At 48.4% G+C, this 16,505-nt stretch overlaps 1 protein-coding gene across 1 annotated transcript in view; it reads left to right on the top strand.

The window, feature by feature from the left end:
- Positions 1 to 16,505, top strand: part of PMS2 (PMS1 homolog 2, mismatch repair system component) — a 152,910-nt gene that overhangs the window by 91,375 nt on the left and 45,030 nt on the right. The window contains exons 7-9 of the mRNA XM_086940740.1: positions 4,778 to 4,875; positions 7,451 to 7,550; positions 8,570 to 8,654. Of these exons, the coding sequence (XP_086796866.1) occupies positions 4,778 to 4,875; positions 7,451 to 7,550; positions 8,570 to 8,654 (283 nt within the window). The remainder of the gene's footprint in view (positions 1 to 4,777; positions 4,876 to 7,450; positions 7,551 to 8,569; positions 8,655 to 16,505) is intronic.

Raw genomic sequence — 16,505 nt, 5'->3', positions numbered from 1 at the left:
CCGTTTCCGACCGGTATTACGGTTTTCTTATGTAGGGGGCTACATAAGTACAGAATCGGTAATTTTACCGATTCTGTACATTTACCGATTCGGTAAAATACCGAATCGGTAAATGTACAGAATCGGTCAATAGAGATGTAGGTGGCACTCTGAAGAGTGCCACAGGCCTTCAGGAGTTATTTACAGGAGGTATTTACAGAATCGGTAAATACCGAATCTTACAGATTCGGTATTTACCGAATCAGAATTACCTACATTTCCCCCCCTCTAATTTACCACTTCTTGAATACCGAATCGGTATGATTCGGTATTTTAGAAGTGGTAAATTAGATTTACCTACATCGGGCCTCAGATGTTAATAAGTATCAATTTATATGTATATATCGTGGTGTGAAGTTGTGTTATTTATCGTACATAGACTAAATATTTTTTGACTTTCTGGGTTTTTACTTGTAACCTGAACAGTCATATATTTGTATGTATTTTCTGTTATTGAATTACTTGTTTTTAACTATGTTGACTCACTCTGGCTATGTGCTGTTATCGGGTGTAGTCACCATGTGGGTGCACACTTTAAAATAAGGCACTGCACGGACATAGTTTCAACAAGGTGCTGATAACCTTGATCTGTTAAATCACCCTTGATGTACATATGTTCCTGGCTTATTAAATGCCAAATCAAATAACAGCTGCCAGTTGTGCACAATCTGTACTTTAATTGTTGAAAACACAATTTAAAAGAATGGAAAAGAAAGAATATCTTCCTAGACATCAGACTGGTCCAGAAAACTTTTTCCCCAGCAGTAGATCTCCAGCATCACCAAGTGACCCATGTAGCATCAGACGTGACTCCGCCCTCCACACACGATGACACTGGTGTATAATAGGCATGGTGATGTTGGTTGCTGTTTTTCCAGCCTTAATTTTGTTTTCAGTAGCTCTCTCAGTCCTTCCTCAACAAAAGTTCTCCAGCTTTGACTTCAACTAGGTCAAATATTTACCCCGAAGGTTTCAGGGCTCAAGCACTGTTGTAAGAGCCTTAATTTGATGTCTCAATTGGATCTATACAATATTCACCTGTAGTGTCTTTGCTTCGTCCATGACTCTTTGGCATGTAACTCATGTTTCCTGATGCACTAGAAGGGTAATAGGAAGCAGAGTCCAGGAGTCCGGGGAGAGGATGTAGCCTTACGGCTTGAGCGATCGACCTTGAAGCTGGGGCACCGGGTTTGATTCTTGGCAACGACGCTCAAAATCCTGTGATTCTGGGCAAATCACTTAATCTCCCCATGCCTAACAAAAATGAATGTGTCCTCATGTAACAAAACTGGTGCTCATGTAAAGCGCTCTGATGCCCAATGTCTCAAGTCTAGTTCACGCTACATAAAACTCTAAGTTTCCTGGTAAGGAATGATCTACCAAGAGGTCTTACCACAAAAACCCTGCCATAAGAAGGAGAAATCTTCTTCTTCCTTGTGTAAGTGATCCCACTCTGTGCACCAGACAGTCATGACACTGCTTGTTCCCTGATACATGCCTCTCCCTTGTCTTCAGAGCGGATTTCAAAGATGCAGAAGATCCAGCCTTATTACACTGCTCCTCCTGGCCATGTTAGATGTCTTTAGGTCTGTTTCAGTAGCCTGTGGCCTACTTCCCAAGAGGGTACACCCTCCGTTGGGCCTTGCACCTTCTACCTCCAACAGCTCATGGCCCCATGCCTCCAGAGGCTCAAGCCTCAGCACCTAGACACAAATCACAGACCATGGTGCCATTCCTGTGCATCTAGTGTTCATGACGCTCGTTCCAGGGCCGGAAATAGCACCTCACTTTGTGTTGTTATCGCAGACACCCTCAAAATTTGCTGAAATTGTTTGGGTGGCTAAAGACAAGGTCAGAACTTGCCTTAATGAACAGCCCCTTACTGGGGACCAGAAATGTGCACAGATGCTGGGGTTATTGTGATCTGACTCTGAAGCCATAACCTTGCCTGATTGAGATTATGATGGTAAGGAGGACGATGATTCAGAGGCTGACTATTTACCTACTCCTCCTTACTCTGATGTTGGCCTTTATTTTGACTTACAAAATACTAGTCATTTGAATACCTCTCCAGAACAAGACCTCACTTACCCCTCGAAGCACCCTGCAGAGAAAGTATCTTACTTTAGCATACTGATGCATAAAGGTTCGGAAACTATGGAACTGACTTTGCCTTCTGAGGAGCCAAAGCCTATCATTTTGCCAGAAATCTAGCTACCTGTTTCTTCATTTGCGGAACCCTTGCTTCCATTTAACAAAGTGCTACTGAAATCTGTTTTGGCTGTCTTGCAAAGCCAATTCTGAGGCCCAGTAGACTACAGGCAAATTGACATATGCCAAAGGCGTCCTCCGGGTGACCCAAATTTCACATCTGCCAGTCCGTCTTTAAAGATTCAGTGGTTAAATGGTTCAGGGTTCATCCTCCAAATTGAACCCCATCCATTCTGTAAGACCCCTGAAGAAGGTGAGTGTAAATGACTGTACTACATGGACCAGAAGGTTTTTGCTTCCAGCAGTCTCACTTTCTGTATATCAAATTCCACATGCATACTAAGTGCATGCCTTGTGGGAATTGGCCACACTGGCAGCTTTAGTATTAAATATTTTTGTTGAAGAAAGCAGCTCATACAAGAACAACGATGCCTTGCGGATCAGGAATATGCACTACAACGATAGGGGCACCCCCCCCCCATGCCCGGGAAAACTGTAAAGCCGAGCCTGCAACATTGGAGGAAAAACAATATCCAATACCCGCGCTCCACCCCCCAGCCTACCCACCCCCCAATCCCGTTCCAGGTCCATAATCCCCATTCATACAAGCATTACTAACATCCTTCTACACCAAAGCCTCTCACGGTTGAACCTGTGACAGTCGAAGCAAGCGCAGATACCGGGGGCAAGTCACCTCTCTGAATTCTGTGGCCAACAGGGACAGGAAGGGCTGCCACAGTTCTGCATACTTGGATCCTTCCCCGGCTTTGATTAAGGACAATTTTTCCATGCCGAGCACTGCCCAAAGGCGAAACAACCAGCCCTGGAAAGTGGGGATATGTGTGGTGTTCCAGAAAGAGAGAACGTTCTGAACTGCAGAGCCTAGAGCGATAGCAATCAGCCTCCCCCTACGTGATTTCAGCGGGTATGTCCGAGCATTCGGTAGACCCAGCAGGACATAGGCAGGGAACTTTGGGATCTTGGTATTAAAGTGTGTATCTACCTCGTCTAGAACCAGTTTCCAGTAACCCTGAATCTGGGTGCAGTCCCACAACAGGTGGACCAACGTACCCCTCTCTCCACAGCCCCGCCAACACACTGGCAGCTTTAAACCTGCCGGAACACATGAATTAAATTGTTTTCCAATTTGATCAGTAATGGCTTGTATGCTTCAAAGCAGATGCTGTTGTGCTGTTTGGATTCAGCGGATACTATGGCGAGGTCCATGTACATCACTGCCACACTAAGCCACCTTGTGTGGATGCATTTTACAGGCTTTTCAGCAAATGTCCAGGTCACACTGATGGACATGTCTCCATGGCAAGCAGATTTCTGGAGAGGAGGCCACCACTTCAAGAGTAGCTGGAATACAGCTCTATCATTGGACCTGGCCTTACCACATCACAGAATGTCCGGGGCTATGCCAGAGCCCAGTAGTCCTGGAAGAGGAAATCCTCTCACCTGGTGCAGACACCGCAGCAATCTTACCACTCCTTTTGGGGCATGGGTGGATTTAAGTGTCACCAGCAGTAGACCTAGTTCCTTTTCTTTGGTCTGCTACCTCAAAACCACTCTAATTTCCCTCCCCACAATTTACACCACCATCTTCTATGGGATGGACCCCATCTACTTTTCTGTCAACGGGCTGCCGGTCACGGCAGAACGCTCTGTCATCCAACTGATCCTCAGGGACTGCACAGTACCCTTCCCTGCCCTTCCTCCGACTGCCCTCCTTCTGACAGGGCATGCTACCCAGCACATACACCAAGTCTGGAGGCCACGGTCCTTGCCCTGCTGACTCAAGCCCATGTGGTGGCTCTGGGAAAAAGGGGCAGAGGCTTCTACTTCCCTTTGTCCCCATTAAGGACAGAGGTTAGAGGTGGACAAAACTCAATAGAATACAATTTTGGAGCTTCATTCCTGCGGCCAGCTTGTCATGGTGAAGGTGAAGAAGTGCATGGGGCCTTGGGGTAGATTCTTTGATGTCTTAATACCTGGGACGACCACATCCTTGGCCCGTGCTATGCCAGCAAATTGCACAGTCTGCCAAGCAGGTTATGGAAGAAGAGCTTCTTGCAGCCCGCTCTGCTGACACTGTTTTTAATTTCTCTCCTCGTTTCCTCTGTTCTAGAAGCCTTATATTTTCGGTATCCACCCTCCCAGTCACATAAGTAAGTCTTTTGAAAGGCACTCCCGATGACACCTTGAAGCAAGAATTCCCTGCCCCTACTCATTAATATGTTTCCTCTAGTGTTATGAGAATGCACTGCCTTTAGACATTACAGTTTATTAGACAAAAGTATTACACAGCATTCAAATAAACAATCTTTGAAATGTGTTCCAGCTTTTATCCACTTATTCAGTACCATATTTTTTGCCTTTCAGCACGCCACATTACATCATGTTCTGACATAAAATTTTGCCTTTAAGTCTCATCCATTGTTTTTAAACTTTCGGTATTGTTTGTATTCTGATCTCTTTGCTTTGTACATTCTGATACACACTCTAACACAAATACTTATTTCAGTTGCAGAGCTTGATTCCCTTTGTCCAACTGCCCCCCAGCGAAGCGGTTTGTGAAGAGTATGGTCTGAATCACACTGCTCTCCCACACAATCTCTACACGTAAGTAGTTTCAGGAATTTATGTTACGCAACAAACTACCTCCTATATTGCCACAGAGCCCAATTGGATCTAAAAAAGAAAGTAGCAAATTTCCCTCTTTGAATTGCAATGTATTGCATTATTATAATAAAGTTCATAAAGTTATGCACCCTGTCAGTGTTCAAGAAATCAAATTGAAACAATTCATCACAATTGATGCACATTATTGCAAATATCTATTAAAATTTCCATGTTGAACAATGCACTTGGGGAAAACTTAGAGAATAATGAAAGTAATAGTAAATTAACACATAAGCAACAATACAACTTAAATAATTAATCAACAATCTTCTCTTTTTGTAGAATTAAGTCTCTGATTTAACTAGCATTTTACATATTAGAAATAGTGGAGCACAAGGAGGAGGGGGGATAAAGGAGTAAACATTTATATCAACGGGAAGCGCTTTGGATATGCTGATGAGAAAGGCTTCAATTTGGAAGATTCTGAGTGTTTAGAATTTAATTTCTTTTTATATGGGCAGCATAAACTACAACGTGCTGGGCAAGTGGACTGGGAGTGATTTCATCTGCTATACAGACCCCCATGAATGTGACCACTGCATTTGCCATGAGAATCCATGGCAATTGTTTGTTTAATTGTTAAGAACATTTGGGTGTAATAATGTTTCATGAGTGCTTAGATGGTAACTGAGATGTATATCGTTTAGTCAGTCTATTGGTTTATTAATTTGAGCAAAGACACCCCATGTGGCATTGAGCAGATATTCCTGCTAAAACAGAAAAGTGAGACAAACAAGAGGGGGAGAAAATTACAGAACAAGTAAGTTTTAATTACTTTATTAAAAGGCAAGTGATTATGACTTCTTCATAGAATAACAGGTAGGAAATGTCATAATCTGAGCACTGTTTGCCTGTTAGGTCTACTCTGGGTTCAAGCGGGCCCGTCAAGTCCAGGATTGGTAGCCAGTTCAGCCTTTGCTTTGCTTGAGAGACATTGTTGTTTTTCTTCAGTCCAACTTCATTCCTTTCCGCAAAGTGTGCATTAGGTTGACGTATACCTCTGTGAATGGATGCATAAGTGACTCAGTGGGTTTGTGAGTGGATGCATGAGTATCCGAGTGGGTCTGTGAGTGAGTGCATGAGTCTCTGAGTGGGTCTGTGGGTGCATGCATGATTGTCTGAGTAGGGCTGTGAGTGGGTGCGTGAGCCGGAGTGGGTCTGTGAGCGGGTGCATTAGTGACTGTGCCGGTCTGTAAGTGGGTGCATTAGTGTCTGAGTGGGTCCGCGAGTGGGTGCGTGGTGAGTCTGTGAGTTGGTCTTTGAGTAGGCGCATGAATCTCTGAGTGGGTACGTGAGTCTCTGAGTGGGTCTCTGAGTTTCTATTTAACTCTGTGAGTGCATGCTTTAGTGTATGAGTGGCTGTATATATATTTTTTTATGTATTTCGACAATGTTCGTGACCCCATCACAAATTGCACATGGGGGGGGATGCACTGAGCACCGCGACTCCTCGCGTCTGGAGAAAAAAAACTGTTTACAGTGTTTTTGTAACTCATAAGGGGTGCTCCACAAACCCCTACAATACAGCCATTAGGTCAGGGTACCACCACCCTGACCTCTTCTATGCTTTTGACTCTTCATTTTCATCCCCTGGGGTAGACTCCCGCTTCACAAAATGGCCGGCGCAACTGTCTAGATAGGTTGCGGGCAGCTAATCCCAGTACAACTAGTAGCCCGTGGGCGCGCGTACCTCCGCATGAGCGTCGCGGATCCTCCGTGCCCCTCTATATACTAATAGATTTTTCTCTTAAATTCTTAAAAACTACGGAACGGATTTATGGCAATTTACAAAAAGGTCACTTTGTAAACCAACACCTACCTTTCTGCCAAATTTGGTGTAATCCTGTTCAGCAGTACGGCTGCAGCCGTGTCTAAAATCTCTATGGGAATTAACATGGGGAAAATGTATTTTGGGACCCCTAACCCATTTTTCTTGGGTCCCGTTTGATGGATCACCCTGAGACTTTCAACACAGCAGCTGAACTGAGCGTCATACTCATTTTGAACAATTTGTGATGATTCGTCAAACGGTGCCAAAGTTATTGACAAAAACAAAAAAATGCTAGTTTCCTGTGGAAACTAGGTCTTATAGTTTCCGTAATTTGGGCATTGCTTGCCTGATAGATCTTACAGGCATTGATGTAGAACGGTGATATTCCGTATAACAAATGACTATGAAAATTATTCTCCTTAGAGTAATTGTGCTTAAATGTGTTCCATGTGGAGATCCTGAAAATCTGACACGTTTCAAGCCTTTAGAAAGCAATGCATGTGGGGTCTCTGGATTGTCGTCTTCATTACTTAGCTCCTCATCATTAACAAACGGAGGTCTTATAAGAAGTTAAGATTGGTCCTACACCCTGCAAAGATATAGATTGCTCACCATCTTCATTGCCCCTCTATTTTATCAAATGTATAGGACAGGAGTGGGAAATCTTTTTGAAAGCCTAATGAAGTTCATATGAAGGAATAATTCCATTTCTTTGCTGATGTCCTCGGTGTTTATGTTTAATAGCATTACAGGATTTATTTCCCGCTGTGATCATGGAGTTGGACGGAGTGCAACAGACAGGCAGTTTTTCTTCATCAATCAACGCCCATGTGACCCAGCAAAGGTAATTGCTTACTCCACTGTTGAATCTTTATCTTGTGGGCGGCTCATGCTCTTTGTATAGGGTAATGACCATGATATTCCTCGAGACATGATTATGAGCCAGTTCAGCACTGGTTATTTACCCAGCAAAAATGGCAAGTGGTGCAGCAGAAATTACTTAAGATCATGTTTGTTTACAGAGTGCAAAATAAGTCAGCATTTCATTCACTTAAAAAAGTACCAAGCCCGGGGCGGAGCAATGACCCTGCTATAAATGAACATTTGAATAGGAGTGAGGACTTGGAAGAACTGAGTCTGATTGTTAAACATACCGGGCTGTCTGAGCAGTTTATACAGACGGGGAAATGCATCAGTCGTCTAACTTGTTGTTTCAATAAGTCTTCAATATTAATTGAACTTTAGAAGCTTGCTCAGTACTCAATGTAAACACCTGTTTGGCCTCAATCCAGTTCCTGCAGCAGACTTACTGGTTGCCAGGTTAGTTGGCTTATTTCAGTAGCAAGGTGAGTAATGGATTCAGCGCACTGTCTGGGCTTCCTTAGTCATTCACGTTGTGTGAAGGTCATCTTTTTCAGTGCTAAAGCTGAGACCTCACAGGAATACAGCTTTCAGATATTCACATACAAATAGCTAATTGTGCTTACACGCTTCTAGTGGTGAATGCATAACTTACCTTTGCAACTTATTTTAGTGTATGGACTACTCTTTAATCTCTTTATGTTAAGGAGTCTAAAAACTGAGGACTCTATTATTCATCATGTGCGACTGTTGTAAAATACATTATTATTGAAATAGTTACCTTTCAGCCTTGTCTAGAACAGTTCCTTTCATTTGGGGGACACAGCTTGAATGGGTGACAACTGTCTCATGATAATTCCCTTTACAACATTCATCAATTCTATAATGTACTATGCGTGTTGCTATCACGTGGTTTCTTCTTAAAATTGCACACCGGTATGGTGCTTCAAATGTCTGACATTACCATTTGTGTCTTTCACTGTTCCTCTTCTTTCTGCTTAGGTTTCTAAGCTGGTTAATGAAGTCTACCACATGTACAACAGACATCAGTATCCATTTATCGTACTCAACATCTGTGTTAATTCAGGTAAGGAATTTACGAAATTTCTGTAGCTCACATTAGATAATGTTACCCTTAAGTAACTCGAAGGGTATAAAAAGAACAATACAGCCTACATTTAAGTATTTTTATCAAACAGAGTAGTTTATTAAAGAGTAAGTAAACATTGATATATATATATATATATATAACCACAAGTCTAAAGAGAGGCGGAACATTGGCCAGAGCGCATACTCACCTGTGGGGGCTTGTTGGCGCTGAAGACGGCAAGACATCAGCCAGAAATGCATCCGCCATTCATGTACACAATAAAAGCCTCCTGAAGTTTCCCCGAGGGTCTCTGCGCTTCTTTGCTTGAAGAAGGTTCTGCTCACGTATCTACGCGTCTGTCTGTGGCGCGCTTGCAGAAACCCCGCCTCACCATCTTGGGCTCGGAACGCACAGGCACGAACTGCTAAGTTCTTCGCTCCCAAAGGTATTTGGATGTTCCTGAGCCCGCCACCGAGACAAGGGGGAAGCAGTCCGGCAGGAGCGAGGTCACTCGGACCCCGCGTTGGGCGGCGGACACAGCTCTGCAGCCCCTGTCACAGTCAACCCTTGGCTCAAAGGAGGAGGCGGTACGGGGAGACGAGGGAGATTCTGTTGTGGACACTGGAGCCAGTCAACGCATCAGCACGAGGTTGGTGTGTCCCAGGGCGCACTTTGGCCATTCCTCTGCATGGACGCCCGGTGGGGTGTAAACAACAATCCGACCCCCCAGTAACAACAGCCAGAGTCTCTCTACGAGGGATTCTGGGACGTGTAGTTTTGCCGCAGCACAAGGGCTGCTACACAGGTGTATGACATTGAAGCACCGGGGGCGGGGCGGACTTGAAACCACAAGTCTAAAGAGAGGCGGAACATTGGCCAGAGCGCATACTCACCTGTGGGGGCTTGTTGGCGCTGAAGACGGCAAGACATCAGCCAGAAATGCATCCGCCATTCATGTACACAATAAAAGCCTCCTGAAGTTTCCCCGAGCGTCTCTGCGCTTCTTTGCTTGAAGAAGGTTCTGCTCACGTATCTACGCGTCTGTCTGTGGCGCGCTTGCAGAAACCCCGCCTCACCATCTTGGGCTCGGAACGCACAGGCACGAACTGCTAAGTTCTTCGCTCCCAAAGGTATTTGGATGTTCCTGAGCCCGCCACCGAGACAAGGGGGAAGCAGTCCGGCAGGAGCGAGGTCACTCGGACCCCGCGTTGGGCGGCGGACACAGCTCTGCAGCCCCTGTCACAGTCAACCCTTGGCTCAAAGGAGGAGGCGGTACGGGGAGACGAGGGAGATTCTGTTGTGGACACTGGAGCCAGTCAACGCATCAGCACGAGGTTGGTGTGTCCCAGGGCGCACTTTGGCCATTCCTCTGCATGGACGCCCGGTGGGGTGTAAACAACAATCCGACCCCCCAGTAACAACAGCCAGAGTCTCTCTACGAGGGATTCTGGGACGTGTAGTTTTGCCGCAGCACAAGGGCTGCTACACAGGTGTATGACATTGAAGCACCGGGGGCGGGGCGGACTTGAAACCACAAGTCTAAAGAGAGGCGGAACATTGGCCAGAGCGCATACTCACCTGTGGGGGCTTGTTGGCGCTGAAGACGGCAAGACATCAGCCAGAAATGCATCCGCCATTCATGTACACAATAAAAGCCTCCTGAAGTTTCCCCGAGGGTCTCTGCGCTTCTTTGCTTGAAGAAGGTTCTGCTCACGTATCTACGCGTCTGTCTGTGGCGCGCTTGCAGAAACCCCGCCTCACCATCTTGGGCTCGGAACGCACAGGCACGAACTGCTAAGTTCTTCGCTCCCAAAGGTATTTGGATGTTCCTGAGCCCGCCACCGAGACAAGGGGGAAGCAGTCCGGCAGGAGCGAGGTCACTCGGACCCCGCGTTGGGCGGCGGACACAGCTCTGCAGCCCCTGTCACAGTCAACCCTTGGCTCAAAGGAGGAGGCGGTACGGGGAGACGAGGGAGATTCTGTTGTGGACACTGGAGCCAGTCAACGCATCAGCACGAGGTTGGTGTGTCCCAGGGCGCACTTTGGCCATTCCTCTGCATGGACGCCCGGTGGGGTGTAAACAACAATCCGACCCCCCAGTAACAACAGCCAGAGTCTCTCTACGAGGGATTCTGGGACGTGTAGTTTTGCCGCAGCACAAGGGCTGCTACACAGGTGTATGACATTGAAGCACCGGGGGCGGGGCGGACTTGAAACCACAAGTCTAAAGAGAGGCGGAACATTGGCCAGAGCGCATACTCACCTGTGGGGGCTTGTTGGCGCTGAAGACGGCAAGACATCAGCCAGAAATGCATCCGCCATTCATGTACACAATAAAAGCCTCCTGAAGTTTCCCCGAGGGTCTCTGCGCTTCTTTGCTTGAAGAAGGTTCTGCTCACGTATCTACGCGTCTGTCTGTGGCGCGCTTGCAGAAACCCCGCCTCACCATCTTGGGCTCGGAACGCACAGGCACGAACTGCTAAGTTCTTCGCTCCCAAAGGTATTTGGATGTTCCTGAGCCCGCCACCGAGACAAGGGGGAAGCAGTCCGGCAGGAGCGAGGTCACTCGGACCCCGCGTTGGGCGGCGGACACAGCTCTGCAGCCCCTGTCACAGTCAACCCTTGGCTCAAAGGAGGAGGCGGTACGGGGAGACGAGGGAGATTCTGTTGTGGACACTGGAGCCAGTCAACGCATCAGCACGAGGTTGGTGTGTCCCAGGGCGCACTTTGGCCATTCCTCTGCATGGACGCCCGGTGGGGTGTAAACAACAATCCGACCCCCCAGTAACAACAGCCAGAGTCTCTCTACGAGGGATTCTGGGACGTGTAGTTTTGCCGCAGCACAAGGGCTGCTACACAGGTGTATGACATTGAAGCACCGGGGGCGGGGCGGACTTGAAACCACAAGTCTAAAGAGAGGCGGAACATTGGCCAGAGCGCATACTCACCTGTGGGGGCTTGTTGGCGCTGAAGACGGCAAGACATCAGCCAGAAATGCATCCGCCATTCATGTACACAATAAAAGCCTCCTGAAGTTTCCCCGAGCGTCTCTGCGCTTCTTTGCTTGAAGAAGGTTCTGCTCACGTATCTACGCGTCTGTCTGTGGCGCGCTTGCAGAAACCCCGCCTCACCATCTTGGGCTCGGAACGCACAGGCACGAACTGCTAAGTTCTTCGCTCCCAAAGGTATTTGGATGTTCCTGAGCCCGCCACCGAGACAAGGGGGAAGCAGTCCGGCAGGAGCGAGGTCACTCGGACCCCGCGTTGGGCGGCGGACACAGCTCTGCAGCCCCTGTCACAGTCAACCCTTGGCTCAAAGGAGGAGGCGGTACGGGGAGACGAGGGAGATTCTGTTGTGGACACTGGAGCCAGTCAACGCATCAGCACGAGGTTGGTGTGTCCCAGGGCGCACTTTGGCCATTCCTCTGCATGGACGCCCGGTGGGGTGTAAACAACAATCCGACCCCCCAGTAACAACAGCCAGAGTCTCTCTACGAGGGATTCTGGGACGTGTAGTTTTGCCGCAGCACAAGGGCTGCTACACAGGTGTATGACATTGAAGCACCGGGGGCGGGGCGGACTTGAAACCACAAGTCTAAAGAGAGGCGGAACATTGGCCAGAGCGCATACTCACCTGTGGGGGCTTGTTGGCGCTGAAGACGGCAAGACATCAGCCAGAAATGCATCCGCCATTCATGTACACAATAAAAGCCTCCTGAAGTTTCCCCGAGGGTCTCTGCGCTTCTTTGCTTGAAGAAGGTTCTGCTCACGTATCTACGCGTCTGTCTGTGGCGCGCTTGCAGAAACCCCGCCTCACCATCTTGGGCTCGGAACGCACAGGCACGAACTGCTAAGTTCTTCGCTCCCAAAGGTATTTGGATGTTCCTGAGCCCGCCACCGAGACAAGGGGGAAGCAGTCCGGCAGGAGCGAGGTCACTCGGACCCCGCGTTGGGCGGCGGACACAGCTCTGCAGCCCCTGTCACAGTCAACCCTTGGCTCAAAGGAGGAGGCGGTACGGGGAGACGAGGGAGATTCTGTTGTGGACACTGGAGCCAGTCAACGCATCAGCACGAGGTTGGTGTGTCCCAGGGCGCACTTTGGCCATTCCTCTGCATGGACGCCCGGTGGGGTGTAAACAACAATCCGACCCCCCAGTAACAACAGCCAGAGTCTCTCTACGAGGGATTCTGGGACGTGTAGTTTTGCCGCAGCACAAGGGCTGCTACACAGGTGTATGACATTGAAGCACCGGGGGCGGGGCGGACTTGAAACCACAAGTCTAAAGAGAGGCGGAACATTGGCCAGAGCGCATACTCACCTGTGGGGGCTTGTTGGCGCTGAAGACGGCAAGACATCAGCCAGAAATGCATCCGCCATTCATGTACACAATAAAAGCCTCCTGAAGTTTCCCCGAGGGTCTCTGCGCTTCTTTGCTTGAAGAAGGTTCTGCTCACGTATCTACGCGTCTGTCTGTGGCGCGCTTGCAGAAACCCCGCCTCACCATCTTGGGCTCGGAACGCACAGGCACGAACTGCTAAGTTCTTCGCTCCCAAAGGTATTTGGATGTTCCTGAGCCCGCCACCGAGACAAGGGGGAAGCAGTCCGGCAGGAGCGAGGTCACTCGGACCCCGCGTTGGGCGGCGGACACAGCTCTGCAGCCCCTGTCACAGTCAACCCTTGGCTCAAAGGAGGAGGCGGTACGGGGAGACGAGGGAGATTCTGTTGTGGACACTGGAGCCAGTCAACGCATCAGCACGAGGTTGGTGTGTCCCAGGGCGCACTTTGGCCATTCCTCTGCATGGACGCCCGGTGGGGTGTAAACAACAATCCGACCCCCCAGTAACAACAGCCAGAGTCTCTCTACGAGGGATTCTGGGACGTGTAGTTTTGCCGCAGCACAAGGGCTGCTACACAGGTGTATGACATTGAAGCACCGGGGGCGGGGCGGACTTGAAACCACAAGTCTAAAGAGAGGCGGAACATTGGCCAGAGATATATATATATATATATATATATATATATATATATATATATATATATATATATATATATATATATATATATATATATATAATATATATATTTCCTATGGAAGGTTGTGAGAAGTTTGCCTGATATAAGATGTTTCCAACTCTGGAACCACCTTGTATCAGTCCAAACAATCCCTTATGGTGTCTGGTTGTAAGTCAACCTTATAGACAAGCTATCCTAAGGGTAGCATGGACTAAGCAGCCTTAAAGGCTTAACTTAAGAGGTCGAGCTAAGCAAGCTGTTTTACCAATCACAATCCTGTAATATCAAATGAAAGGCCACCACACAAGTTATATATTATAAAAATATATGTATTTATTACTAGAATAATCCTCTATACTCTTTATGAGTCTAGAAGCACAAGCGTTTAAACAAAAGCACAGTTAAACATACAAAGTTGCACAATTATGGATGAGGGCGGGTGGCCACTCGAACCATATATTAAGAAAGTGGTATAAGAGATACCAACCGAACAGTGGTTAGGCCTAGGGCCTAGGGAATCGCTGGGACCAGTCGGGACTAGCAATGCTGAAGTCGGGAAAAGCCAGCGGGATTCGGGTGCAGCGCTTAAAGCACAGGCATGCACCAATGCAAAGTCAATGGTGCGTAAAAGTTATAAAGTTACTGTTTAAGAATACTTCCGCTCAACCTAGAAGGACCAAACTTAAGACACATACATTAGAGGTGTGTACCAGTGTGAGAACACCGGCGTTGCTGAGTAACCTCACCCACAGGAAGCGGGTGCACAGGTGCGAAGTAGTCTCGGGTTTTGTCACGCAGGTTTCTGGTGCTTGGAGCTGAAGATGCTGCAGGCGTCGAGACGAGAAGTGTCCGGTGTGATCCAAGGGTGGATCGAAGTTAAAGATGATCTGAAAGCAGAGGGGACAGAGTCTGGGTCACTCAGCAGTGACCAGGGTGGAACCAGAAGGAACCAGGCAATGTCGGGTGCTTTCAGGTCGCTGCCGGGTCGCTTCTCTCCGCTGCCACGTGGACTCTGGGGCACCGAGGATGTCCAGGAGTGTATCACGAGCTGTCCCACGCAGGCTCTCGCTGTCGGCGGTGTCGGCTTCCGGATTGGAGCAAACAACCCTTGGCAAGAGCAACCCACGCAGGATTCGAAGATGGCGTTGCACTTGGACCAGGAGGGTCAGAGTGGGTGCTCCTTTTCCGGGGAGCGGGTGCAAGTCTGGAGCAACCAGATTCACAAGGCGAATTTCAAGGTTTGTCGGCACAGGGGCCACAAGCCAACGGGCAAGTGACCGGGCCAACGCGTTGAGCCAAAAGATGCAGAAGGGCCCCACGCAGCACTCGTCGAGTGTGGAGGGGTGAGCTTTGGTGCAAGAGAGGCTCAGGGCTGGGGCTTCTCAAACCCCGGTGTACAGCTTCGAGGGTCACTCGTGGGCTGCACGGTCAGCGTCTCGTGGACTTTCCAAGATGGCGGGCCCCACGCTTCCGGTCGCCTCCACAGGTCTCAGCTCTGCAGGGACTGTGGATCAAGCTGTTAGAAGGCAGGCACGCTTGGTCTTGTCGAACTCTGTCGCTCGAGTTCCGGCGGGAACTGCAACAAAGCAAGCGTCGAGGTGCTGGATGGTGCCTGTTTGCACAGGGTGGTCACTCCTTGACCACAAGGGAGATTCTTCAGTCCTCTACGTCGAGTAGGATGTCGAAGGGTCCAGAGTTTCGTTTCATATGTTTCAGTCCGGATTATCTGAATGCTTGGGCATTGCTCCCACTCTTATACCAATCTGGTGGGCTGGATATCCTGCTAGGTCCCTCCTATGGGTGGGACCCAGGAAGGGGTTGATACACCCCTTTCCCTTTGTCCAGGGTCGCGCTGGGACTGGGGCTGGTGAGCCCCAGAACCGGTTTGACCGGATTATGCAAGGGGAAGCCTTGTGCTCCCCAGGCACTGTCTGGTTTCTTTCAAACCTCCCTGCTACAATCCACTATCTCCTATCTGGGGTGGTGTAACACCGCCCTGCGACAGGAAACCCTTTGTTCAGGCGCCTCTGCTGAGTTTCGGTCGCAGTAGGAGGTCAGACTCGTGTCTGTGGCAGAAGCGTCCATTTTGTGATGCTGAGGCTCTTTTAAAATCAACCGCGTTTTAGTACAGTAACATGTCTTCTCCCTCTAGAGGGGTGGAATGCTATCCCCGTCGACAGGACTGTCGAGGGGATAGTATTCCAAATCGTATGACACCTTACACAACATGTTTTGATAAAGTCAAACCAAAGTTAACATATAACCGCGAGGATTATATTGCACTTAATAGTATATGGTTTGGCATTATCCCGTAACAGCTAAGGGAATTGGTCACGACAGCTGCAGACAGGCTCAGCTCATGCTAGAGCACCATCTCACATAAAACCAAGCACTCTGCCTCCAGGATTGTTAAGGCCTGCCATAGGAGTGACTTATAGGCATATATATGTCCAGATATAGGTTTAGATATAGGTATACTATATCTAAGCAAGGGGTGATTACACCACCTTGCCCCAGCTGAGTGATCAGCCAGTTGTGTCGATTTAAGTACCAGCCAGGGGTGGCAAAAGATATGCTGCAGCCCCTGGTAGGCCTTGTTGGCACCTATGCCCTGAGCACCTATAGTGCATGGTACAGGGGCTGACAAGGAGTCCAGTTCCAATTGGGTTATGTACCTATAGTACATGTATGTGAATTTAGAGAGAGAACAGCAGGCTGTGGGTCTGATTAGCAGGCCCACAGCCACATTAAGTCGAAAATCAGTGAAGCAAAAAGCAAAAATTTGGGGTGACCATAGGATAGCAGACCCTACTCTCCTACAAAGGTAAACTCCAA

Source organism: Lissotriton vulgaris, chromosome 10 (assembly GCF_964263255.1).
Source record: "Lissotriton vulgaris chromosome 10, aLisVul1.2, whole genome shotgun sequence".
NCBI classification, from domain to species: domain Eukaryota; kingdom Metazoa; phylum Chordata; class Amphibia; order Caudata; family Salamandridae; genus Lissotriton; species Lissotriton vulgaris.
This window is presented reverse-complemented; position numbering and strand designations above follow the sequence as displayed.